Raw genomic sequence first — 25,905 nt, forward strand, 5'->3', positions numbered from 1 at the left:
ACATCATGTAAAACTCAAAGATAATATCATGGTTCAATATATTTTTGAAATTAAACTAAAGGTTGATGCCATTACTGTCGCTTGCTTTACGATTGATGCAGAAGACATTATCCTTTTATACTCTTAATGGTCTACCTCCATCCTACAATGCATTCAAGATAGGTATTCCAACCAAATTGTAACCTATAAGCCTCGACAACCTATATTCCTTGCTCTGTAGTGATGAATTGAACATTACTTTTGATACCTCTCCAAACCAGTCTTCACATAGCATTTGCTCTTGCCACCTTTTGTGAAAGATCGTGTGGTCTTGCGCCTTTTCTCACGTTTGGTCAAGGGCGATATGCTCTTTTTGTTCGTGGTGGACGAGCATCTCCTGCTCAAGGTGGTCAACTATTGTTTTCTTCAATTATTTGTCAAATTTGTGGTAAAATTGGTCATTTTACCTTTAAATGCTGGTATTGGACTGACCTCTCCTATCAGCCATCTCCACAATCTTCCCCACAAGTGTATTTAGCTCATGAAGTGGCTCCCAATGCTGCTTGGTTCTTGGACTCAGGTGCCTCCAATCATCTAACTACTGATACTTCACATGCTCAATCTTTATAGCCTTATTATGGTGCATCGCAAGTGCTGTTAGTGGTCATACATTTCCTATCGCTTATTATGGTTACATCATCCTTCCTACTCCTCATATACTTCGTTTACCCCATATTTTTCACGTCCCTCGTCTCACTCATAATGTGTTGTCTATAAATCTTCTCGTTACTGACAATATGTGTTCTTTCATGTTTAACACTTGCGGCTTCACCATTAAGCACTCGCGGACTAACAAGCTTCTTCTTTAGGGTCCCAGTCTTCATGGCCTCTACCCTATTACGTCTGCCACATCTCCGTCCTTTACGTCTTCCATCACCTCTCCTACATCTCTCATCATTTCTACCTTGCCTCACCATGTCTGACATCAACGACTAGGTCATCCCTCCTCTGCAATTCATCAGCTACTCTCCACTCAACTACCTTCCAGCAAGCTATCGTCTACGTAACATTGTTTTGCATGTGCTCATGCAAAAAGTTTTCGTTTATCTTTCTCTTTATCTATGTCTACTACCTCTAAATGTCTTAAACTTATTCATAGTGATGTATGGGGTCCATCCCCAGTGTTATCCCACCGAAGGTATAAATACTATTTACTTTTTGTTGATGATTCTACTCATTTTTGTTGGGCTTATCCCTTAAAATGTAAATATGAAATTTTATCTAAGTTTCTTCAATTTAAATTGTTTGTTGAACATCACTTTTAGCAACCTATTAAAAGTTTGCAAACCGATGGTACATAACTTTCATAGTGAATATATTAATCATAACTTTCAACATACTCTAGCTCAATTTGGCATTGCTCATGGCAATAGCTGTTCCTATACACCTGAGAAAAAGGACTTGTTGAATGCAAGCATCGACATCTTCTTAAAATCAGGCGTGCCCTATTTTTTCATGCTGACTTACCACCTATTTTCTGGGTTGATACTCTTCTCACATTAGTGTATCTCATTAATCGCCTTTCCTCCAAAACTACATATAATATGTCCCCATAGCAATGCTTATATCAGCAACCTCCCACATATATTCATCTTAAGGTGTTTGGGTATCTCAGTTACCCATGGTTTCCCTCTACCATGTGATCCAAACTTGATCCCTACTCTGCCCCCTGTGTCTTTCTTGGTTGTGCAGCAAATTACGAAGGATATAAATTCTTTGATTTTATCACTTGAGGCATTCACATCTCCAGGCATATTCAATTCCATGAAGATGTGTTTCCCTATAAAAGCCTTGCCACTTCCCCTACAACTTCTTCCCCTTCAACATATGTTCCACCCCGCCTACTTTTGCCCTACATACATGCTTCTAGAAATAGTTTTCCTTCTATATCTTCAGGTGATGTCTCTCTTCCCTCAACTTCTCCTATGCCCACGCCTGCTTACTCTCCCACTATGCCTGCACCTATACCTCCCTTTCCATTTTCAACTATAAATCACTCCACTTCATCCATACAAGTCCATGCTTCTAATACACCTTCGAAATCATCACCTCCTCCAACTCAATCTCATCATCCTATGCGCACCAGATTTCAAACAGGGCACTTGAAACTGAAACATATCCTTGACCTACATCATCAACTTGTACCTAGTACACCTACATGTTTCTCTCAAACAAATAAACATGTTGTCTAGCACATGGTCTCTTATTCCACTCTCTTATGATCAAAATGTGCTTGTGTGTAAATGGTTATACAAGACCAAGTATAATTTTGATGGTTCTATATCCCGCTACAAAGCCCGATTGGTTGCAAAAGGTCACGAACATGAATTTGGTATGGATTATTATGACACGTTTTATCCTTTTGTAAAATTTCCTACCATTCACATCCTTTTTATAGTGGTTGTTACCTTCAAATGGCAAATTATGCAATTAGACATTTCTAATGCTTTTCTTCATGGTCCATTGGATGATGTTGTGTACATGCAGCAATCACCTAGGTTTTACAATTTGCAATTTCCAACACATGTGTGCCGTCTTTACGAAGCTCTCTATGGGCTTAAGCAAGCTCCTCATAAATAGTTATCCATCCTTTCCTCTCATCTACTACAATATGGGTTTATCACAAGCATGACGGATTCCTCATTTTTAGTATACCATCATGGCTCTATCAAGTTATATATGCTCGTGTATGCTGACAAAATCTTGCTCATTGGAAACAACACAACAGACATCAACAAGCTTCTGCAAAATCTTCAAACTAGACCTCATGCGCAATCTTGGTTCAATAAACTGCTTTCTAAGCATTCAAGTTATTTTCTTTCAACAGATATCCATTTAGATTAATCTCAATATCTTACTGAACTACTGGACAAAGCTGGCCTGAGTAGTTATAAACTGGTGCAAATCCCTTCCCCTCTGAAGATGTCTAAATCTACCACAAACTCCCATAATTTTCCCAACCAAAAAATTACTGGCAACTTGTCAGCTCTGTCAAATATCTTTCCATGACCCGCCCGGACATTGTGTTTGCTGTGAATTATCTTTATCAACATATGCATCAACCGCTCCTCGTGCATTTCCAACATCTCAAATAGCTTTTATGTTATTTATGTGGTACCACTTCTTATTGACTTCCCATCATCGGTGATACACTTACTTTGCAGGTATACTCTGACTATGTTTGTGCTGCTAACAAAACAAACCAACTCTCCATTACTGTCTTCTGCACTTATCTTGGGCAAACCTTGATTTGAAGGTCAAGGTGTGTTAAGAAGCAATCTTATGTTGCTCGCTCCTCCACTGAAATTGAATATAGAGTTGTAGATGTTGCTGCCCCTATTATATTATGTGGTTAAGACACTTACTTACTGATTTTTATATTCTGGTCACACAATCTACTCCATTATTTTGTGATGATGTCTCGACACTTGATTTAGCTAATAATCCAATGTTTCATGCACGAACAAAGCATATCAAGGTTGACTATCACTTTATTAGGGACTGTATTAAATCTAACCACATCTCAGTTCATCATATTTCTTCTCAAGATCAACCTACTGACATCTTCACCCAGCCTTTCACTTCTACCCGTTTTATTCAACTCAGGAGCAAGTTAACAATTCAAGAGACCACTGTTAACTTGAGGGGCAGTGATAAGTGAGAATTGCTAAGTTCTGTGTGCTATAAAGTTCTCTGCTCCACTCACATGCTATAGGTTTTGCCTCTTACAAAATAGCTTCATCCTCTATACTAAGATTTCATTACAACCATTGATTTGTAACAAACTAATGAGTACTCTTGTATTTAGTACTCTACGGTGAGATGTATTGGGTAGATGAGAAAAATACTCAATAGAGCTTCTTCATGAATTAGTTCACTTTTACTTTCTATGTTGTAGTTTAGTCATCCATGCATGTACATGAAGGAAAGCATTCTAAATGTTGTTCTATAACATTTGTTTGCTTCTTAAAATTTTATGTGATAAGAGAGTTTTAAGGTAAAAAAGTAATAACATGTGACGATGTGTTTTAATAATCTTTCAATCAATCTTTTATATTTCGTTAGTTAATTCAACGGCACGAGTGAGCTTCAATTATTCCATCATGAACTTGTTTGGCATGCACTCGAAAAATTGTAAGATGTCCAATACTTGAGACATGAAGGTAACCTTTCTATGAAGGGAATAATTTAATTCCATAAAATTACTTCAAGTTTCCAAGGTTTTTAATGTGAAAATATATGAGATTATAACTTTATTGTTACAACTTTCTTTTTGTTTCCTAAAGCAGCATTCTACTATAAAAAGTTTTAGTTTAAAAAATGTTTGTACTAAAAAACTGCTTTAAGAAGCAGTAAGAACGACATCCCAAATGAAACCTTGGGACAATTTTTTATTATTTTTTAAAGCAATTTTCTAGTACAAAAATTTCTAGTTCAAATTTTGTTTGTACTAAAAAATTATTTTAGAAAGAGGTCTCAAACAAAACCTAAATTTTACAAGAATTCTTGAAGATTATATCATGTTAGAAAAATATCATCAGAATAAATGTGAATTATAAAAATGAGGCATCTGAACTATTTGTGAGTTAGGCTTTTTGCCTAGCAATAATCAACTTTTTGAATAGATAAGATAGCAAGTTAATTCATCAAGGCTTGCTAGCTTGAGTCTACTGAGGAATTTGTTGTTACATCATATAACATTCTTCCCATCTTTGTGAAGACCAAGAGGAAGTTTCATATATAAGATTTCCTATAAGTTGTCATGAAGGAAAGCATTCTAAATAGCTAGTTGGTGTGTACAATAGTTCCATATTGCAACAACAATTTGTAGGAATCTAAGAATAGTGAGTTTAGTTGTAAGAAAAAAAAAAATCTTGATAATTGACATATTCAATTTTATTGTATCATTTGAAAATTAGACGAGCCTTGTAATAATCAACCCGTCAAATTTATATTTAATTTTGTATATTTTGCTACATCTAATGCTTGTTATTTTGCATTCATGGATTTTTGCCTATACAGATTAAGAATAATTAGAGCGTAATTCTTGAGCTAAGTGTGGCTTGTAATGTTAGAGATATGTGAGAATATAAAAGGAAGCTGTGGAGAAGATATTGTGTACTTGGAGTAGCATTTTATAACTCCTTGCAATACTTCAATGAGCATCAAAATATATAAAGATTTAATCTTATTTTTAATATTTTGAAAGCCACACCATTAATTTTGGCCCCTTTGTTCTATCTAGTCACCAATCACCACCATCAATATGCAGCTTTTATTCCCCCTAATATATATGCATTATCATTTTTATGTAATTTTTTGTGTACAAATAATATAATTCTATAGGAGTATAGTTCTTGAAGTGGAGAAGAATTGATGGAGGACATGATTGATGGTTACATAAGTGTCCATTTCCACATAATAATTAAGATGCATGATCCCCCACACATCATAAAGGTTTAGATGGAATTTATATCAAATGAACATTTTAATAATATTAATATTTTGATAGTATCTATTTTATGTGTTAGTTGGTTATTCAGTATTAGTTAAAAAAATTGACAATTTTTTTATTATTGCTTTTATCATTGTGCAAGTGTGTGTAAAAGGCATGTAAAGGTGAATTATGTGTCACTCCACCATCATAGAATGATTACTTCATGAAAAGAGAAAAATGGCATCAAGAGAGAGATGGCATCAAGTAAATTGAGGCAAAGCCAAGGCATTAGTGGTCGCAATGGGCTTGTAATTGCATTCAAATGATGTGAGTTTCATAAGTATAGCCAATACAACTCATTCTCAAAACAAGGAGACATCAATAATTCTTCCAAATCATCATCGAACATTCATGGTGCCTTGTCACTCTACTCCAATGCTTGGTCTAACCTTGCCACCTCCTACAACCACCCTAACTCCCTATATTCAAGGAACCACTTCCTAACACCAAGAAGCATGAATGTGTGATTGCAAACAATATTCACAACTCATGGGATCGCGACATGTAACCCCACTTTTTACAACTTAAGGATTCGCCATGACACCTCACTCTTGATGTCCAATCACCCTCTATGCAAGGAGTTGTCAACTAGTATCTATCTTTATGAAACCAACTCCAAAAAAGGGAAACCTTGGTGTATTTGAAATTTAACTTTTAAATTAGTTTCTAACATATGTAAAAGTATGTAAGGAAAAGCATAAAAATGTGGATTTTGTTAAAAAAATTCATTTTTTTTAGTATTTGGAAGAATCCCTCTCTCCACTTTGTAATGGAAGGAAGTCATAGAGGCTTGGTGACCCACATGGAAGTCTTTGGCTAACCATTGATTGTGTTTCACTACAATTATAATGAATATTATCTCCTTTACCCCTCTCACATCTATTTCCTTCATCTCTTTATCCATATATAAGTTAAATCAAAATAATATGCCTAAATTTGAGTTTTTCATTTTCAAAAGCCTAATTTATAATTTGTTTATTATATCTCCTCCATCATTTCCACCTCAATAATTATATCTAGAAATTTTAATCAACCTAATGTTACTTGTTCATGGAATCAATTGATCCTTTTAGCTTTGATGAACCATCTTCTAGCATAATCATGAAATAATTTTAAATATGCAAAAATGATTTTGAATCAAACTATGCCATCCTCCATTTTTAATTTGATGGTGGTTTAAAAAATTATGTGCTTTTAAATTTCTTACATATATGCTCCTTTTGTCCTTACATGAATCTATTTTTATAACCTAATTGGTCTATGATCATTAACAAGTACAAAGTTCACAATTTTTAAATTAAAATGAAATTCATTACTCACAAAGTATAAAAAAATATTCACTAGCTAGACAAATAAGCAAATTCTATGAAAAAAATGCTTTAGTGGTATAAAAGCACTTAAAAATGATTCGAAAATCATTTGAACTCTTTCTTAATTCCATGTTACATATGTGTATCTTTCAATCCAATCATCAAAATTAAAAATGCCGCCAAAAAATATTTTGTATACTATATGTAGATTAATTTAATGTTGAATAAAATCACCTATGAGTTATCCATGTATTTTATCTTTTTTTGTGTCACCTATGGATGCTTTATACCAAAATATTGTATAAATAATTATTATGCTTCAAATGCCCAAAAATTGATGGCAACATTTGAAGTCTAGGGCTACAGTTTGTAAATTAAGTTTTATTCATATTAGTTATTAAGTAAATCAAGATAATGAAAAGTGATGAAATGTGACTATCTTAATATACCTCATTGTATTTTTTTTATTTTTTATTTTTAGGCCAATTAATGCAAACACACACCCATATCACATACATAAGATTCAAACTCAAGACCTCTTAGTTGATAGCAAAAGATCCCAACCAACAGACTAAAAAGAGTTGCCTAATATACCTCATTATAAGTAAAGCAAATGACAGAGCAAGATAAGTTTGATGCAGCTGAGCAATGCATCATTGTTGTGATCAATTATAAAGTTATTGCAATTAGTAGTGTGGCTAAGTAGCAACAAGATGGATCAACGGAGTAGAGATGCCACTTTTGGAGAAGAGGGAGAGTACAAAGATCGTGTCCACATAAGGACAATATATATATACCCAACAATAGGGCTTAATTTTTCCAAGAGGGGTTTTAGAAAGTTATTGTCCATAAGAGAACAAATATACCTAATAGCAGATTCAAATCTTGTTAATACTCTAGAGATGGTAAAGATTTATGAAGTTGATCTTTAGTGGTGATAGTGGTTGTCGGTGACAATAACTTGTGGTGGTCATTGGCAACAATGATTAGAAAATGCAAGGGAGTTCTTTTTAATTTTCTCTATCCTTCATCCTCCCTTCCCTTTATATGAAGAATAATAGTCTATTTATAGATTTTTGGGAGTGGCATGCTCCATAAAAATGGAAAAAATCTAAGGAAAATTAGGAGTGCTCCATCAAACAATCCATAGAACAAAATTTTCGATCCAGGAACCTGTCTTCTACAACGACCTCTTTTTCAATAACGCGTCTCGACGGAGTCGAGTCCTTTTTGACACAAGGGGAGAATGATGTAGGAACATCTTAGCTTTTATTATGCTTAGGGACTAGTTTACCTTCATTGGTCTAGATAGTTCTATTTTTCCTCTTTAAATAGTTGGCTAATGTAAAAGGTTTAGGCTCATTGAATGAAATATTAGTCTTTGAATCCTTAGAGCTTTCTTCTTCTCCTTCCTTGGATTGGGAAAATCGAAATCCTTCTTGCAGGTCGAGTCTTCCGATGATCCACTACATCAATATGATTACTCAATTAATGTTTTGAAGCTTCTAAGTATGCTTCATTTCCTTGTTTTGAGCCCATTTGGACTCGGATTAGACCGATTTTGCTGTCGTTGGATTTATCTTGTCGAGACATTCAGTTTGATTGTAAGTTTGCTATGATTAGAGTTCGAATGCCCAAATTTAATTTTGAAAGTTTTTAATTCAAAATGCATCGAGATTAGTACTTAGCAAGATAATTTTTGGTGACGTATTAGGAACCATAATAAAACTAACATAATTATTCAAACTCAAATCCTTAAGAATTTCTCTTATTACATACTTATATTAAGCTTTGAAATAATAATCATATATTTTTTTCTTAATTAGTGCATTAAAAATATCTATTGAGTTACATCTAATTTAATGAAGTACATACTTCAGATTTTTCTTTACAGTAGTCTTGATTTGTTAGAGATCAAAAGAAAAGAGATCAAATGTACAAATTATTTGGCAAATTTCTTAGGAGATGCTACAACAATTGAGATTTACAATAAGAAAATATTTTCTAATGTATTACTCGGTATTGGTCTTCACATAGCGGTATTTCTCATTATTGCCAAGCAATACCTAGCAATACCGAGCAAATACCGAGTAACACAATGGTGACCGAACATAGAGCTACGTCCGGTCACCGGACGTAATAATTGTTCCTTAGGCACAACTTCCTTTCTACTTTTTAAAGTGGTTTTTTTTTTAATTTCTTGAAATTTTTTTAATTAAAATTTTTGTATTAAAAATTATTTTAAGAAATATTAAACATGTTATCCCAAACAAAACCTCATATTATGGTTATTTTTGAAATTTTTACACTCGAACATTTATAATTGCACTTTGTATACTCTTTTACTTTTTAAATTTTAATGTTCCTCTAATCTTTTTTTTCTTTTTAAATGTTCCTCAAACTTCTAACACTAAGTCATGCAATAAAGAGGATGAAAAAGTATAAATAAATTTCATCGGATAATTCAATGTAACAAACTCAAGCAAATAGGGGCATGTGCTCCAAATACTCCCACATCAGTTTAGCCTATGCATACATCCTTTGTTGAAACTTAGGCTTCGTCTAGCACGATTTTTTTACTGTTTTTTCAATAAAATTTTTAGTATAAAAATTAAATTTTTTTTATACTAAATAAAGATGTTCAAGTAAAAAAATATATTAAACAAAATAACTAATTCCAATATTTTTAATTGAAATGGATTCGGACAGAGAACGATTCTTTACTCCACAATCCGTCTCGTTTGCATCATCTTCTTCCACCTCGACTTCCAATATTGATAGTGCTTCCAACAACAGAGAGAACGAAGAGCGCTAGGGGTGTCAATATTTGACACGACATGAAAACCCGACCCGGAAAATCCGGATTAGACCCGACCTGTTTGAAAAACGGTCGGGTTCGGGTTGACCCGAAAACCCATTTATTTTAAAAAAATTTGTATTCCCGCCCTTGCCAGCTGCTCCCGCCCGCTGCCCTGCGAGCCTCGTGATGCTGCCCCCGCCCGCTGCCCCGCGCCGTTGCTTGCCGCCGCGCCGTCGCCCGAAACCTGGTCGGGTCAACCCGGCAACCCACCGAGTCGGGTTCGAATTCGAATTTTCGACCCGTTTACCTACCCGGGTTGGGTCCGAGTTCAAATTTATGACCCGTTTGAATCCGAGTCAACTTCAGATTCGACACAAACCCGGCCCGTGACCTGAAATTGACACCCCTAAAGAGCGCTACTCTTTTACTTATATCAAATCGGAAAGTACTGCCCATGAAGCAATGAAAAAAAATTTCTTCTTACAATTGTATTGGATAAGTTCAAAGAATGGGAGTCCATCAAAAAAATGCATGATCACCACATTGATAAAACAGCACAATTAATGAAAATTTATGATAATTGTTAACTATAACTAAGAAACCTATACATAGTTATACTTTTTAAAGTATTATTCTTTTTTTCTCAAGCAAATCGTAGGGACCGTCTCGAATTTTTTTCTATTCTGATTTTTAGATAGCAACTACAATTTTGTTTGGGTATAAAATTTTTTTTTTTATGCTTTCGTACGACTTTCTAAAAAATTTTGCGACAGAAAGTTGTATTTTGTCTAGCATACTCAAGGCATCATTTATGATGGCTTTCTTACTGCTTTATTTTTCAGATCGGAATCATAATTTTTGTTTAACCATTATTTTTCATTGTTTTCAATAAATTTTTATGCTAAGAAGTTACTTTCTATACTATATTTAAAAAAATTAATTTATCTATAATTGCTTTATAACCATCTTTACAAAGAACTGTACGTAGCCAACCCGAATGGATCATAAGACCTTGTTTGGGATAGCTTTCTTACTGCTTTGCATTTCAAAAATCGAAACGGCAATTTCTATTTGGCCACTTCTTTTTTGTTACTTTAAAAAAATTGTACAAGTAGAAAGCTAATTTCTACAATAGCTTTAAAAAATTATTATTTTTAAATCAATTTTACATAGAATTAAGAAAGCTATATCAAATAAAGCATAAGTTTCTTTTTTCACATTAATTTTATAATCAACTTTATAAAATATTACAATTATTCCAAACAATATAAGACTAATGTTAAATGGCTATCATGAAAATTAAATAAAAAAAACAATGAAAATCCCTTGCCGCGCAAATTTCGTCGCCCTGCCGTTGCTTCTTTGATAACCCGCCAACGGCCAACGGTTTAATGGTGTTCCAGATAAGCCGCACCGGGAGGTAACCGCACCGCCATTTCCTCCCGCCAAATGCCATCTGAACGAAGAAAATCGTCATTGCACGCTATGAAGCTTATCCTAACCCGCCAACGTGGACGCTCGCTATTCCAGACATCGGCGCCTCTGTTATAGCGCTAAGTTCGGATCTTAAATTGAGCCCGAGCACGTTGGACAGCTCTCCACACGGCAAAATGCGAATGCTCTTAACGGGGGAACATTTGGGTTTCAGAATTCTTTCCCTTTTAAACCAAGCCCTGTCACCCACCACCCTCTTCTTCCAGACGCCGATCGTGAGAAAATTTTTAAAAGAATTCGTAGAAGATATATCAAGCAGAGAAATCTGGAGATCGTCGACTAGGAAAAATGGATTCAGGAGAGGAAAACGAGAAGTCGGTGAAGCCCCAAATAAGCCTGGTGAGACTAATCTTCGCCTGTACGGTCGCCGGAGGAGTGCAGTATGGCTGGGCTCTCCAGCTCTCTCTCCTTACACCCTACGTACAGGTTTAATTATTCCCCTTTCCCCTACTTTTAGGGCTTGTTTTGCTCGATATTATGTACATTTTTCCCTTCGTTTAGATAATAACATTAATCTATTGATTTTATTGAAGCATAGGAGATTTTGCTTTTATTGCTGTTGTTCTACTCTTCAGATAATCTAAATGTTGACAAATTTGAACGTGCAATTTGATGGTTTTGTAACTAACGATTTTTATGTTCTTTCCATGATTTATAAAAACCGGACCGAATCAGCCATGAATTGGTGGATTCAGTCCAGCTTAAAACTACATTCAATGGGACTAGTTTGAAATGATCATAACCAGCCGGTTCGAATTTAGTTCAATTTTCTCACATTTTGATTTTGATCAAATGACTTTAATAAAAAATTGAAAAGTTATTGCAAGTTTGATCCCTCTCTGATTTTTTAAACTTTAAGCCAAATATTATTCTAATTTGGAGTTGTATATTTTATAAACTATCAAAATATAATGTTCTAAATCTTTGATTTAGAAAGTTTCATGATTTAAAATATTATATGTTATATTAGTGAAAATATCATTATTGTATTATTATTATGTCATTCAAATCCTATTAAAATAGTTTTAATTTTATGTCTGTTGATTGAATCTCAGTTGAGCATTTGAACCTTATACATTATGTTGTTCTGGTTTAATGTCCAATCCAATATTAAAAACCTTCTTCTTTGCTCCGTTGTCTTTTGATTTTTTTGACTGTCTCACTTCAAGGTTATTATCTGATGTTTCTATTAATGGGAAAGGTGATATAATCGTCCAGCTTTTATCTAAAAGAAAGGGGGCATTGACAAATTAAATTTTTTTAATATAATTTTTAGCCAAAAGATAAAATTCCATTCAATAAAAAAGATAATACAATAAAGGCCCAAATGCATACAACCCCAAAGTACATCAACAAAGAAAGGGAAAACAATCACAAAAAAAATGAACAAACATTGAAGAAGGCAAAGAAGCCAACCGAACTTAGGACATGGATAAAGGCTTCCTGCAACCACCCCGAAACCAGTCAAGGACAATCCAATGGCGGCAGCAAGACACAAGCCAAATAGAGGATAACCACAAAAACACAAGCATCAACCCACAAACCAAATATGCAACCGCAGAGCACGAGAGCATGACCACCAAGTTTGCCAACAAGCCAAGGCCAACAAGGTGGTGAATAGAGAGCAACCTCATAATCATCCAAAACACCAAAAAATGCTCAAAAATGAAGCACACGTCATCCAAAGAGAGAGGGCCAACCAAAAGAACTACTTTTTAGATTTACTTATGCGTTTTTTACCACCGCCATGGGGGAAGGCTTGATCAACAATGTGCCCCACCTTCAAACTATTCATATCTTGAAAATCATTCACATGCTAATCGAAATCATCTCCTGCCTCCCCGCAAGCCGGGGCAAGGGACTCATACAACCAATCTGATTGATCCAAATTAGGGTTATTCAACGACAAGTCTAGTTGAGCTTTCAAATCTGTGTTAGATATAACCAAAATGGGAATATCAACAAAAGCCACATTTCCCTTCGAAACATCAATAATATGAGGCAAGGCCGGCCCTAATGAAGACAACGGTGAGTCATGAGAAGAAGACGACTCACTCAAAACAATCTTGTTAACATCACATACATCTAAATTGAGGCCATCTACAACCTAACAAGAATCCTGAGCAGTTTCGACATTCAAAACCATATTAGCACCAGAAGCACCAACAACAATGGAAGGCTCATCCCTTCCTAAAGCTAAAGGGACAATAGGAGAGCCCATGACATTAGCAGCAAGCAGGGGAGTGGTTGAGATGGGGCAAATTGAATGGTTCATAATAGGCATAGCACCCACATTATTCATGCTAGATAAAATCATTGGTGAATTAGCAGTCATATAAGCAATCGGAGAAGGATCAACTTGTTCGACAGGGACAATAAGGCAATCCTTAATAGGCCCAACACTTTTTTTTTAATAGGCCCAACGCTATGGATCAATAAGGGGTCAATCGGAGAAACAATCCGGTTGTCCACAGAGACAACTGAAGGCTTAGCAACGAGAGTTGGGTTCCGAAGGGTATTAAGACTAACACATGCATCTTGAGCATTCACATCAGCCGAACCCGTTGATGAGCAACAACAAGACCAACACCATCACCAACAGGAGGAAGCAAAGCATTAACAGTTGTAGCCTCGGATAGAACATGATCAACAGGCCCATTTCCCATGTTATCAACATGTTTAGATGGGACCCTAACTAACTGGGGATGAATGATACAACAATTAGTTTTAGAATGTCCCGGAGCTTTACAGTGATCACAAAATAGAGGAAACTCCTCCATAACTACTTTTTAAACATAACCTAAATCAGGACCAATCCAAACAACATCAGGATAACTTTTAGAGATATCCAGTTCAACAAGCACCCTAGCAATAGACGGCCTTGAGCCAACGGCAGTCATGTTATCAGTTTTAAAATGTCGGCCAAAGAGTGAACCCAAATCATGAAGAATGCGCGGTTAAAACAGCTAAGGCCTAAGATTTTGGAACGAAACCCAAATCTGAATAATCGGCGACTCCACAGTTATATCAAAAAAAGGAGACCACTTAAACAATTTTATATAGTTGTTGGAGACAAAATAAGAACGGTAAAAAAAATTCTACTGTAATCTATATCATTAGCTAGCTTGATTAAAACGTGACGCGGATCCAAAACAGTTACGAATCAATTATGGATCAATTTCACATTGAAGAAAAACTTACGAATCAACTCCATAAGAGATCTTTGATTCGGGAATTTACCAACCAACGAAAACTCAAAAAGGTTGAGCAAAGGGCGAGGATTTTTGCCTCATAAATCCAAAGGGATGGAAGCCGTCGATGCGTTCGAAGGTTTGAGGCCTAGGAACTCTGACGAAAGAGAAGCCCCCGGACAGGGCTTGCAGAAATGAACGAGATTTTTTATCCCCGTCGAGAAAGCCCGGTCGATCAATCCGTTAACCGCCATCCAAATCGCGGAACAACTGGATGTGGCACAAACGAAAACAAAAACTAAAAGAAAAGCAGTGAGAAGGAGGAGAAGTCACCAGGGGAAGAAATCCAAGAGGAACAATGGCCATGGGGAGACAAAAAGGATCGAACAGCTGCTAGGGCAGGAACCCTAGCAGAGAGTGGAAAGGGGCATTGAAAAAATTAATTGACATCTATAACTCATTAAATAGGGTTTGAATATTATTTATGATATTGAAATTACAGTACAGAAAAAATGTGACATCTGATAATAACATGACAATAATACCAGATATTATCGGACAAAGCAGCCTCCAATTGATTCTGGTTCTAGATCTTAATACCTAAGAAGAAATTTGATTTGGTTATCTGGGAAGGAAATTAGTGAGAAATGTGTAAATTATAGCGTTCTTTAAAATTGCCTTCAAGGAATTCAAGTCTGTAACATTTCCTCTTGATGCTTTACTTGTGGCAGACGCTTGGGCTTCCACATGCATTGGCTTCCATCATGTGGCTCTGTGGCCCGGTAGCAGGATTTGTTGTAAGCGCTTAATATCATGTGATTTCTTATTTTTATGTAGTTAACGTGACTGAATTGATCAAATTCATTCATTTTATATATTTCCTCCATTTTCTTAGGTTGGACCTTCGATTGGTTATTGGAGTGATAAATGCCAATCAAGATTTGGCAGGAGGAGGCCTTTTATTCTAGCTGGATGCATACTTATATGCTGTTGCGTGAGTGATTGTGCATCTGCTCTTTCTCATTGATATGTAATATTTGCTAATATCAAACATTTAAGTGTGAATTTTGTGATTTAGGTGCTTGTGGTTGGATTCTCATCTGACATAGGATCTGTACTTGGTGATACAAAGGAAAACTGCAGGTTAATAATTATGATTACTTTTTAATTTGGTGATAATGTGTAGATTTCTGGGCAACCCCGCTATGTTTCTACGATTTTGGATCTGAAGGCCATATGTTTTGGTAAATGTGTTCAGGACTTATGTTGGCCCTCGATGGAAAGCAGCTATTATCTATGTGGTTGGCTTTTGGGTGCTGGATTTCTCAAACAACGCAGTGCAGGTAAGTTTTCCCACTTGTTTGTTTATTTCAAAATTCCAATTACTTTTGTTTAAATTAACCTCAATAATTTTGGATGCTAACTACCCAAACACTGCACCATTAGGAGATTTTGCATGCAAAAAAATTAAAATTGAGTTCATTACCTTATTTGGAGATTTTGCATGCAAAAAAATTAAAATTGAGTTCATTACCTTGACATTCTTTAATCTAATCTCAGGGTCCTGCTCGGGCAATGATGGCTGATCTCTCTGGCAAGTTCTATGCATACATATCACTGTTTCCATTGTAATGTTGATTGAATTTGTTGTTTCAGAGATACTTCTGTTATGTAAATTCTTATCCTCCAACAACATTAGTGAAATAGTTAATTGAAATGCCTTATTGTATGATAGGACAACATGGATGCAATGCAGCGAATATAATATATGCCTTTTGGATGGCTTTTGGAAATATCTTAGGCTACTCTTCCGGGTCTACTGGAGGCTGGCACAAGTAAGATGGAATGAAATCTACATAATGCTTGAATGGCTATAAACACATGCACTTGTTACAAGTTCTTAAAGTTGAAGCCTCTTAGCTAACATGATTCTCATAGGTGGTTTCCTTTTCTATTGACAAACTCTTGTTGTGAAACCTGCGCAAACTTAAAGGGCGCCTTTTTGGTTGCAATAGTAAGCTTTTACTCCCTGACAATTATATTCCATTGATTTTTAGAATTGACACAGTTTTGCTTCACTCATGTCTAAGCGGTTAAAATTAACTGAGGTTTGATGAAAAGAAATTGGATATTTTTATCTGCTTCAGAACCAAGTTTCACACTGCTACAGTATACATTATTTAAATGCTATAAATTTCTTCTTGTTCATGCAGGTGTTCCTTCTCATTTGTTTGACAGTGACACTGCTCACTGCAAAAGAAGTTCCACGATATGAGTTGGACCCAGCTGAAGCAGCACAGGGAAGTTCTGGAATATTTTCTGTTTTCAAAACTCTGAAGAGTTTACCAACTGGAATGCCCTCTGTGCTTCTCGTGACATCCCTAACCTGGGTAAATTATTGAGCATTACTGCTGTTTCGATCACAAGAAGATGGCATTTTTTTAAAGAAAATTTGGTCAGAATTTCTATTGATTTGGATTATCTCAATCTCCATGCAGCTTGCCTGGTTTCCATTCATCCTTTACGACACAGATTGGATGGGTCGTGAAATCTATCATGGTGATCCCAGCGGAACAAGGGAAGAAATTGATACTTATAACAAAGGTGTGGAAGATGGGGCATTTGGCTTGTTGCTAAATTCGGTAATAGTGTTCTCGCTTCGTTGCTTTTTTCTGTTTCTATTTTTTTAATTTTGACAGCTATAATGTAGAAATGATACAATTGGTTTTCTTTCTCTCATTAATATGAGATTCCATGGATTGATATATTTGTTTCCTACGACTAGATTGTTCTTGCAATAACCTCATTGCTGCTTGCTCCAATGTGCCGGAAATTGACCTCAAAAGTTGTGTGGATCATTGGCAACTTTATTTTGTTCCTTGCCATGGCTGCCATAACAGTTCTTAGTGTTATTTCAACTAATGGGTACCGTGGCAAAATCCATTCTGCAGTTGCAGGACACGATGAAGTGAAAATCGGAGCTTTAATTATATTTGCTGCCCTTGGATTTCCTTTAGCAGTAAGTTCGATTCTCTGATCCCCAACTCCTATTTTACCTCCACTTATTTACAGTCCTTTCTCATGATATATTTTCTCATTGCAGATTCTTTATAGCATTCCTTTTGCTAGTGCCTCACAGCTTGCTGTGAATGAGGGAGGCAGCAAACAAGGTTAGTTTGATTTGATCCGTTTTTCCCTTCTGTACTTGGGAAAAAATTAACTAAAGATTATTGAGCAAAAACTGGCTAAGCACGTAGGAATTTTCTCTTATAAGATATTTTGTTATTTTGCCAAACACTTTTTTTTTTTGTCTCACACAACATTTGTTTAGAAACACTCTTGAATGTTATCTTACAAACAGAAGAAGGCTATCTTGTAAAATAGCAAGAAATGGCTTGCAATGCAATTAGATGCATCCAGAATAAAAAAATTTTGCCCCATGCTTGTCATGCTATGCATTTATATGAAACTTCTAATTCTGAAAGAGAGAATATGGACTTCGCAGGACTGTGCATTGGTGTTCTGAACGTATCCATTGTCATTCCCCAGGTATTTTTCAGGCATAAGAGTTGAGCATACTTAGGCTTTGTATGGCTCGAGGAAAAGTAAATCAAATTAAGGCTTCGTTTGGGACGATTTTTTTACTGCTTCTTAAAGCAGCTTTTTTTACAAAAATTTAATTTTTGTACTAGGAAGCTGCTTTAAGAAGCAAAAAGAAAGCCCTCCCAAATGAAACCTAAAGCTGTTTTAAGAAGCAGTAAAAAAGTCATCTCAAATGAAGCCTTGGGACAACTTTCTTTCTGCTTCTTAAAGTAGCTTTCTAGTACAAAATTTTTAGGAAACTGTTTTAAGAAGCAATAAAAAAAGCCGTCCCAAACGAAATCTAAATCTAAACAATTTGTAGGTTGATTTGAGTTTTCAACTTTTTCATTTCTTTTCACTCAAATTCCTAACATCCAAACACAGACTTAGGCTTCGTTTGGGATGTCTTTCTTACTTCTTCTTAAAGCAACTTTCTAGTATAAAAAAATTAATCTTTAAACTAGAAAGCTATTTTAAGAAGCGATAAAAAAGTTGCCCCAATCGAAACCTTAAATTCAATTACAAGTGATCATAGTTTTTCGCATTAAAAAATAATTTATCATACTCAATACTCACCATATCTGATTTGATATTTAGGTTATAGTTGCTCTAGGTGCTGGCCCATGGGATGCCATCTTTGGCAAAGGCAACATCCCAGCCTTTGCTCTTGCTTCAGGCCTAGCTCTACTTGGTGGTTTCATTGGCTTGGCCATTCTGCCGAAGCTCTCAGGGGATTCTTTAAAGAGCAGCAGCTTTGGTTCCATTCACTAATGCTCTCTCTACATCCAGGAATCAAAGAAGTATAGTTTTTTTCCAAACAAAAGAGTTAGCATTTTATACTCAATATAGCAAACCAAAGAATAGAGTTTTTAGCTTAATTTTATGTCATTTGACTTACTGGGCATTGCAATTTTGTACAGTGACTACTGACTTTGGAATTTGAGAAATTTTTTTTGACAGGCGAATAAACATTGCTCTAATTTTTGGACAGCTATAGAGTAGAAATGTTACATCAAATTAGACAATTGTATTTGTAACATGACTTTGTATTTACCCAATTTGGTATCAATTTAATGAATTTATTAATGGAAGTCACCTTCTTTTCATTATTTGTTCATGATCTTATTATTATTATTTGGTTTTCCTTAATTAGTTTTGATTGTCTACTTTCATATTCTTAGCTTTTATTTCTAGTTGGTAAGCTACATGCAATGCAATTAATGTATCATTTGGGACGACTTTCTTACTGTTTCTTAAAGCAACTTTTTATTATAAAATTTAAAATTTTTGTACTAGAAAACTGTTTTAAGAAGCAGTAAAAAAGTCGTCTCAAACAAAGCCTAAGAATGCAACCGAGTTAGATCAACTCATTAGATGGCTTTGCCTTGGCCAGATAAATGACTTGTGAGCTGAGATTGATGAACTAACAAGTCAGATTTGAGCAAATCCTGACTCAACTCGTCAATTCATAAGTCATCTAATTTAAAAAATATTAACATAAATACACTTTAAATGTATTAGAATTCAATGATCTAAATATAAAGCTGTTGAATTTTTTTTTTTAGAAGTATACATCTCTTATCTCTAGTAATTTTATATTATTTCTCCTCTAATTTCTATTATTTTTACCAATTTGCATGAATTGAAATCATCTTCTCTTTTATAATAAATTAGTTGGCTTGTAAGCCAACTCGAACTCATAGAGTTAAGCTTAAGCTCAAGCTGATGATGGCTAAAGCTTGACTCGACATGCTTACAACCCTACATTAAGTGATTTATAAAGGTAGCAATCATCAGGCCTTAGTTGAGTTCATTGAATCTGCCTTTTCCTACAGTATGATAGAAGGGATGATATCTCCAAATTGGTATGACAGTCGTCCCAACGATTCCTAACCTCAAATTAGAGAAATTATTTTGTGTAGAGGCTGAACGCAGCTCGATGTCCGGTTCATTGAGTTCATTGAATCTGTCTTTTCCTAGAGTATGATAGAAGGGATGAATTATAATTCATCATTTAAGCTTTGTACCACTCCCGTAGAATCAATACTCATCTTTTATCTCTATAAATAAAATTATTTCATAAAAATATTCCTCTAAACATTTTCAATTTTATATGACACTTGCATTTTTAATATTTTTTCCATCATTTTTATTCATTTTACATCTTCATCATCATCTCTTAGAAATTCAAAAACGCTCCTTCATTTTAAACAATCATGAATCATCACATAAATCTAATATTATTTATATTTTAAAAAATTTATTTATTTCTATTACACAAATCTCTTTATCCAAACATTATGCCATCTTTCAATAGTATCATTCATAATAATTAATTTCACATTCATGAAACATTAATATATATCAGCGGCGCAACGGGCAGTTCCGCGCGGGCGAGCTGGCAATTCTGTGCGGGCAAGCGGGCAGTTGCGCGGCGGGCAGACGCGACGAGCGATGCCACTCTCGAAGCGACGCTCAATCAGGCTCGGACTCCGCGCTGGCAACTTCTGTCAGCCCCGATCAGGACGGGCTGCGGTTCATTTTCGGGTTTTCAGGTCAACCCGACCCGTATTTGCAAACGGGTCGAAAACCTTAACACGAACCCGAAAATTTCGGGTCGAATTTTCGGGTCGTATCCAATATTGACACCCCTATATACACATTTAGATATTCTCATAAACCTTATTGCACACGTAATACTCAAAAGCGCCTTTTACCGGAAAAGTGGTCTGCTCAATGCGACAACTTCTCTGTACAGTACCACAAACCAAAGCGGTGGATGGTGCGCTCACCAATGCTTCTCCTTACTGTAACCCTTTCGCATCCCCAAGTACCGAGGATGATATATCGCAGGACTTTTACAGTAAAAAAAGGTTATTTTTCACTTCAACCAGTTAATTTAATCAGTAAATTTTCTTTAAATTTTTAAAAATTAATCACATTTACATTAAATTTATCTTTCCGTTCGCAATGATTAAGGAAAAAAAAAATTTTCTTTTAACTGTCTCAAAAAACTACAAAACTAAGAAGAAGCTCACAGACTGAAATCAGAAAAAGCCATGGTGATTTACCTTCTGCTTAAGTCCTAAGCAAAGTACTTTAATCCGTGCATTATCTACTAATCATCAAATAACGTTTCAGTATCTACAATGAGAAGCATGATTAGAGCATGATGAGTCCACCACATGTTGGCTTCTCTTGTTCCTTGCTTCATCCATTCACCTATTCATGTGTTTTTTCAGAAACCATCGGATTCTTCGATCCCGGCAAAGATGGCCGTCCGCCACCCGCCGCCCGCCGGAAGAAAAAAATCATTTAGGTTTGACAGTTATAACTCTTGGAAGCTGGCTACACTGTTTGAAGTTGGGGTACAAATTGCACTTTATTCTCCTGTTGTTACTGTTTCTAATAATACTACAGTACCGTTAATTCTGCATCAGTTAATAGGCATTTATATATCTTCCATTCCCATTAGTCCCCACCCTTTCTTTCTCACAATGTCAGTCTTAACTTGATTCATTGTGACCCCATGTATCACAACCAAATGACCTACAATGGACTCCCTTCGTCTTCCCCCTCCTCTCCTCCGCCGAACTTCTTCCCTCAGGGATTCCTCTTCCACTCCTCAGTTGAAACCGAGAGTCACCAGCTCTCCCCTATCCTCCCCTCCACCCCCTGCGTCAATTCTCAGGACTTCGGAGGTCAAGCTTTGATTTTTGAAGACTTTTTGATGTTTTAACGGCTCGGATTTGATTTGTTTTTGGTGTTTTTGGTTTCAGGAGTGGCGGCAATGTTGGGGAAGAGGACTGTGTGGAGTGAGGAGATGGCGGTCGCCGCTGTTGCCGGCGAGGAAGAGCTCTCTGATGATTGCTCTTTGCCTGGGGAGAAAAAGAGAAGGCTGAATATGGAGCAAGTTCGGACATTGGAGAGAAACTTTGAGCTTGGGAACAAGCTAGAGCCAGAGCGCAAGATGCAGCTCGCAAGGGCGCTTGGGCTTCAGCCAAGGCAGATCGCCATCTGGTTTCAGAACCGGCGGGCGAGGTGGAAGACGAAGCAACTAGAGAAGGACTACGAAGCTCTTAAGAGAGAGTTCGAGATTGTCAGGTCACAGAACGATGCTCTTCACGCCCATAACAAGAAACTTCAGGCTGAGGTGATAATGGAAGCTAGCTACACAGGCCTTTTTCAATTCCTTGGACAATATTTTCCTACAGGAAGTCCTGATTTGATCTAGTTTTGTTGATTTAATTATCTGAGGAATTTGATGACATTTTGATTGATTAATTGCAGCTATCCGCTTTGAAAGGAAGGGACGGCGCAGAGTTAATAAATCTGAACAAAGAAACAGAGGGATCCAGCAGCAATAGGAGTGAAAACAGCTGTGACATCAACTTGGATATCTCAAGAACAGCAGCCATTGATGGACCTGCAATGAATCCCAATGAAACCGGCCGTCAATTTTTTCCTTCTTACAGACCAACAACCAATGTGACACAATTGCCCAAGATAGAGAATGCCATCCCCACCGCCGCCGCCGCCGGCGGCAGTGGCAATGATGAGAACTTCTGCAACATCTTCTGCGGCGTCGACGAGCCATCCGCCTTCTGGCCATGGACGGAGCATTGAAATCTGATTGTGCAATAAGGAGGTGCCGGCCTTGTTGGCTGTACTAGCTGGCATCTTCGATCTCTAAGTTAAAAAATCATACTATCAGATATGCGTGATGCCTAATTATGCAAGCTAGCTAGTTTTCTGGAGATAATATTCTAGCTAGCGGAGAACAAGGTTGAAATAAGGGAGGTATTTCTATGCTTCTCCCAGTACAAATGTACCCCCCTTCATTCATAGAGATTGCTAAAGAATCTTATAAAAGAGTTGTGCTTGTTCAACAAAAAAAAATTAAAAAAAAAAAAAGAAGAACAAGAAGAGCTGTGCTTCACAGGCCAATGTTTGTTTAAATTGATTTGACGATTCATGTTAACTGTCTTATCGATTTGCCTTTTATTACTGGTGTGTATATTACAGGTTTACTATGGACTGTCACGAGCATGGGAGATTAAGATCAGCAGGGTAATTATCCTCCGAAAAAAATAAAAAAAAAATTATTATATGATTCTTTAGGTAATTTGTCCCCGTATATTTTTTTTATTCTTTATTACAAAGATTTTTAAGTAATTGTCTCCCGTAAAAGTTTTAAAATACTATGGTCTTTAGACAAATTGCCCCAACATAATTAAACACATTGTGTAGAGATGTTATTATTAGGGAACGATGAATCAAGTACAAAGAAATATCCTTACAATCAAAATTTGGTACCAGGGGCTTGGATTCCCGACATATCTGTGAAGCGTACAATGATGAACAAATAGGAGTCAACTTGTAAAGATATTTATGAAAAAAAAAAACACTATATTTTTACGTATAAGTTTGCCCCCCTAAAAATTAAGGCTGAATTCGCCCCTGATTACGAGTTAAATATGTGAAGATGTAATGAGAGAAAATTTAGCTGTTATTGTTACTAAAGAGAGGGGTTGGTGCATGGGCGGATCCCCATTATATTGAGCGGGGGCAAATGTCCACCCTTAAAACAAATTTTAAAACTTTTTTAGAGATGATATTTTGGAATATTTTGAATATTTTGGGCATTTTGTCTCCTTTGAAAAAAAAAATTTGTCATAATTTTATCAATCCTAAGTATATTTGCCCATTCTCCATCTAAAAAAATATTTTGCCCACCCTGAAAAAATAAGCTGGATTCCCACAGATTGGTGTAGAGATAAAAGGTAAAAGGGAAGAGGCAGGGAACAAGTGGAAATGTCTAAGTTTTTCTAGTAAAAAAGGGGTGATGAAAAAGGAAGGGATCCACCATGTACTGGCTTAGCTTTAGTTTCAGAAAAGTCAGCAATCATGATAAGACTGGACGGGACCATGTGACCCACTGCCACCCACTATCCTGTAACTCTCTTGGCTTCGACTTGGATCAGATGGAGACAACTACAAAAATAAATATTTATAATTTTTAATACCAGATTCTTTCTGGTTCTGAATTGCTGACCAAAAGAGCTTAATTCTTGAGTGTGAAGTAAGGCAACAAAGTCTTATATGGGGTTCTAGTTCGGTACCCATTAGGTACACATGCTTTACTCGGGCGGGTTTTGCCCACCCACATCCACCCATGGTGACTTTCGGGATGTCATACCCACCTATATCCACCCACTTTACATGCTTTTTGAACACAGTCTGTCACGGATTGATGACCTTGAGGCTTGTTGCATATCAAAATTTATCGTAGTCGCAATATGGTTAAGTGCTGCACATTACGTTGTGAGAATTGCAGTAATATAAGATATACGGTGATTAGCAATGCAAATCGATTTATCCCTCAATGTTGAGTACCCACCCATAAGGTCATGGGCGTACCCATACCCACCCATTAGGTATGGGTGGGTGTGGATATGGATACCCAATACAGGGCTCTGTAAGGCAATCAACTTAGATTTTATTTGATATAATTTTTGAGATAGAAATAAAAGAACAATATTTATCATTAGCATTACAACTAGAAAGGACCAAAATCAAACTCTCCCCATATTTAATGAAACAAACATATTAAAATAAGCAACAATAACCTCTCGTATGAGTTGTAATCATATGGGATTAGGCATCTTAGGCCAAGATGGCATCTTAACTCCCATAGCTTCATATACTGTGCCCTCAGCACATTATATAGACTTTCCTCGTCTCTCTCTCTCTATTCTGTAAAGAAAGCAAGAGATGAGGAAAATTAAAACAAAAAAAAAAAGGTTAAGGTAAATAACTAAATTTTTATCCTAGTAAGTTTAAATTTTAAATTTTATTTTGAAATGAATATAATATAAGTTATTTATATAATATATCATCGTAATTATTTTATCAGAAAATTCCGATAATTTTTTTCTTTAGAGAAAAGTTATAATAATGAAAAGATTTGTGTTATTAATTAAAAGAGATGATTCTATCTTCAAGATCATGAGCTTACATTAGGGGTGCAACTGAGTCAAGTTAGTTCTAGCTCGACTCGATAATAGGGTCGAGCTGTAGAGCTCGAACGTGATTTCGAGCTTGAACACCCTTCCATTGAATTTGCGAGCTCATCGAGTAGCTCGCAGAACTCGTGCCTGGCAGGAAAAAGGATTTGCGTGTGAGAAATTGAAATCACGACTGGGTTTGGGTGGAGGCGAAGGACGATAGGATGGACGACGACGTCTGTGACGGACGATGACACTGGCAAAGTCATGGATGCTGGCGAATACGGCTCGAACTCCTGCTCGATGAGTAGCTCGACAAATTCTCGTTTTCTCTGTTGAGTCTCGAGCTCGATTTTTGAGCTCAACTAGACTTCAAGCTCGGCATTCGATCGTTGAGCTAGACTCGTACAACCTCTGACTAGAGCTCTACTCTACTCATTTGCACCCTTAGTTTACATTCATTGTTTATAAAAATAAAAAATAACAAATACACAATAATTTTTTTATATATTACACAATACTAATTATAGTTTTATCAGATGATTCTAATAAAGTATTTATATATTATATTATCATACTATATTTTTATTAGAATATTCTGATAAATTTTTCTTGAGCGAAAAAATTACAGTAGTAAAAAATATTTTACGAGATGACTATAGTTTTATGCTCATAATTTGAAATTTACTGGTTTAAAAAATTAAAAAATATATATATTTTAAAAAAATAACAATTCGAGTAAGTAGAAACAGCTCGGCAAACAATTTGTTAAATAAATTGACACCTCTAAATATCGATACTTAACATTTCTTCAATCCAATCATTCTCATCATCATTATTTCATTTAAATTTTAAACTTGGTTTGTGACAGCTTTTTTATTATTTTAAAGCAGCTTTTTAGTACACATTTTTTTTACTAAAAAGCTGCTTTAAAAAACAGTAAGAAAACTGTCCCAAACAAAGTCTTATGCTTTATTTGGAGCGG

At 35.8% G+C, this 25,905-nt stretch overlaps 2 protein-coding genes across 2 annotated transcripts; both read left to right on the top strand.

Annotated features, from left to right (window-relative positions):
* Nucleotides 1-11,428: 11,428 nt before the first annotated feature.
* Nucleotides 11,429-18,684, top strand: LOC110108790 (sucrose transport protein SUT1-like). Its single transcript, XM_020839583.2, has 14 exons — nt 11,429-11,566; nt 15,063-15,128; nt 15,227-15,325; nt 15,410-15,474; nt 15,590-15,674; nt 15,892-15,925; nt 16,067-16,166; nt 16,270-16,345; nt 16,545-16,721; nt 16,830-16,973; nt 17,117-17,350; nt 17,435-17,501; nt 17,837-17,880; nt 18,511-18,684. Exons 1-14 carry the CDS (start codon nt 11,429-11,431, stop codon nt 18,682-18,684), a joined length of 1,503 nt encoding a protein of 500 aa, XP_020695242.1.
* A 2,696-nt stretch (nt 18,685-21,380) lies between these two features.
* Nucleotides 21,381-22,894, top strand: LOC110108762 (homeobox-leucine zipper protein HOX21). The gene is made up of 3 exons (XM_020839532.2): nt 21,381-21,614; nt 21,693-22,066; nt 22,204-22,894. The coding sequence occupies exons 1-3, from the start codon at nt 21,443-21,445 to the stop codon at nt 22,537-22,539; spliced, it is 882 nt and encodes a 293-aa protein (XP_020695191.1). The 5' UTR covers nt 21,381-21,442; the 3' UTR covers nt 22,540-22,894.
* Nucleotides 22,895-25,905: the final 3,011 nt, after the last annotated feature.

Source organism: Dendrobium catenatum, unplaced genomic scaffold, assembly GCF_001605985.2.
Source record: "Dendrobium catenatum unplaced genomic scaffold, ASM160598v2 fragScaff_scaffold_1056, whole genome shotgun sequence".
In the NCBI taxonomy this organism is placed as follows: domain Eukaryota; kingdom Viridiplantae; phylum Streptophyta; class Magnoliopsida; order Asparagales; family Orchidaceae; genus Dendrobium; species Dendrobium catenatum.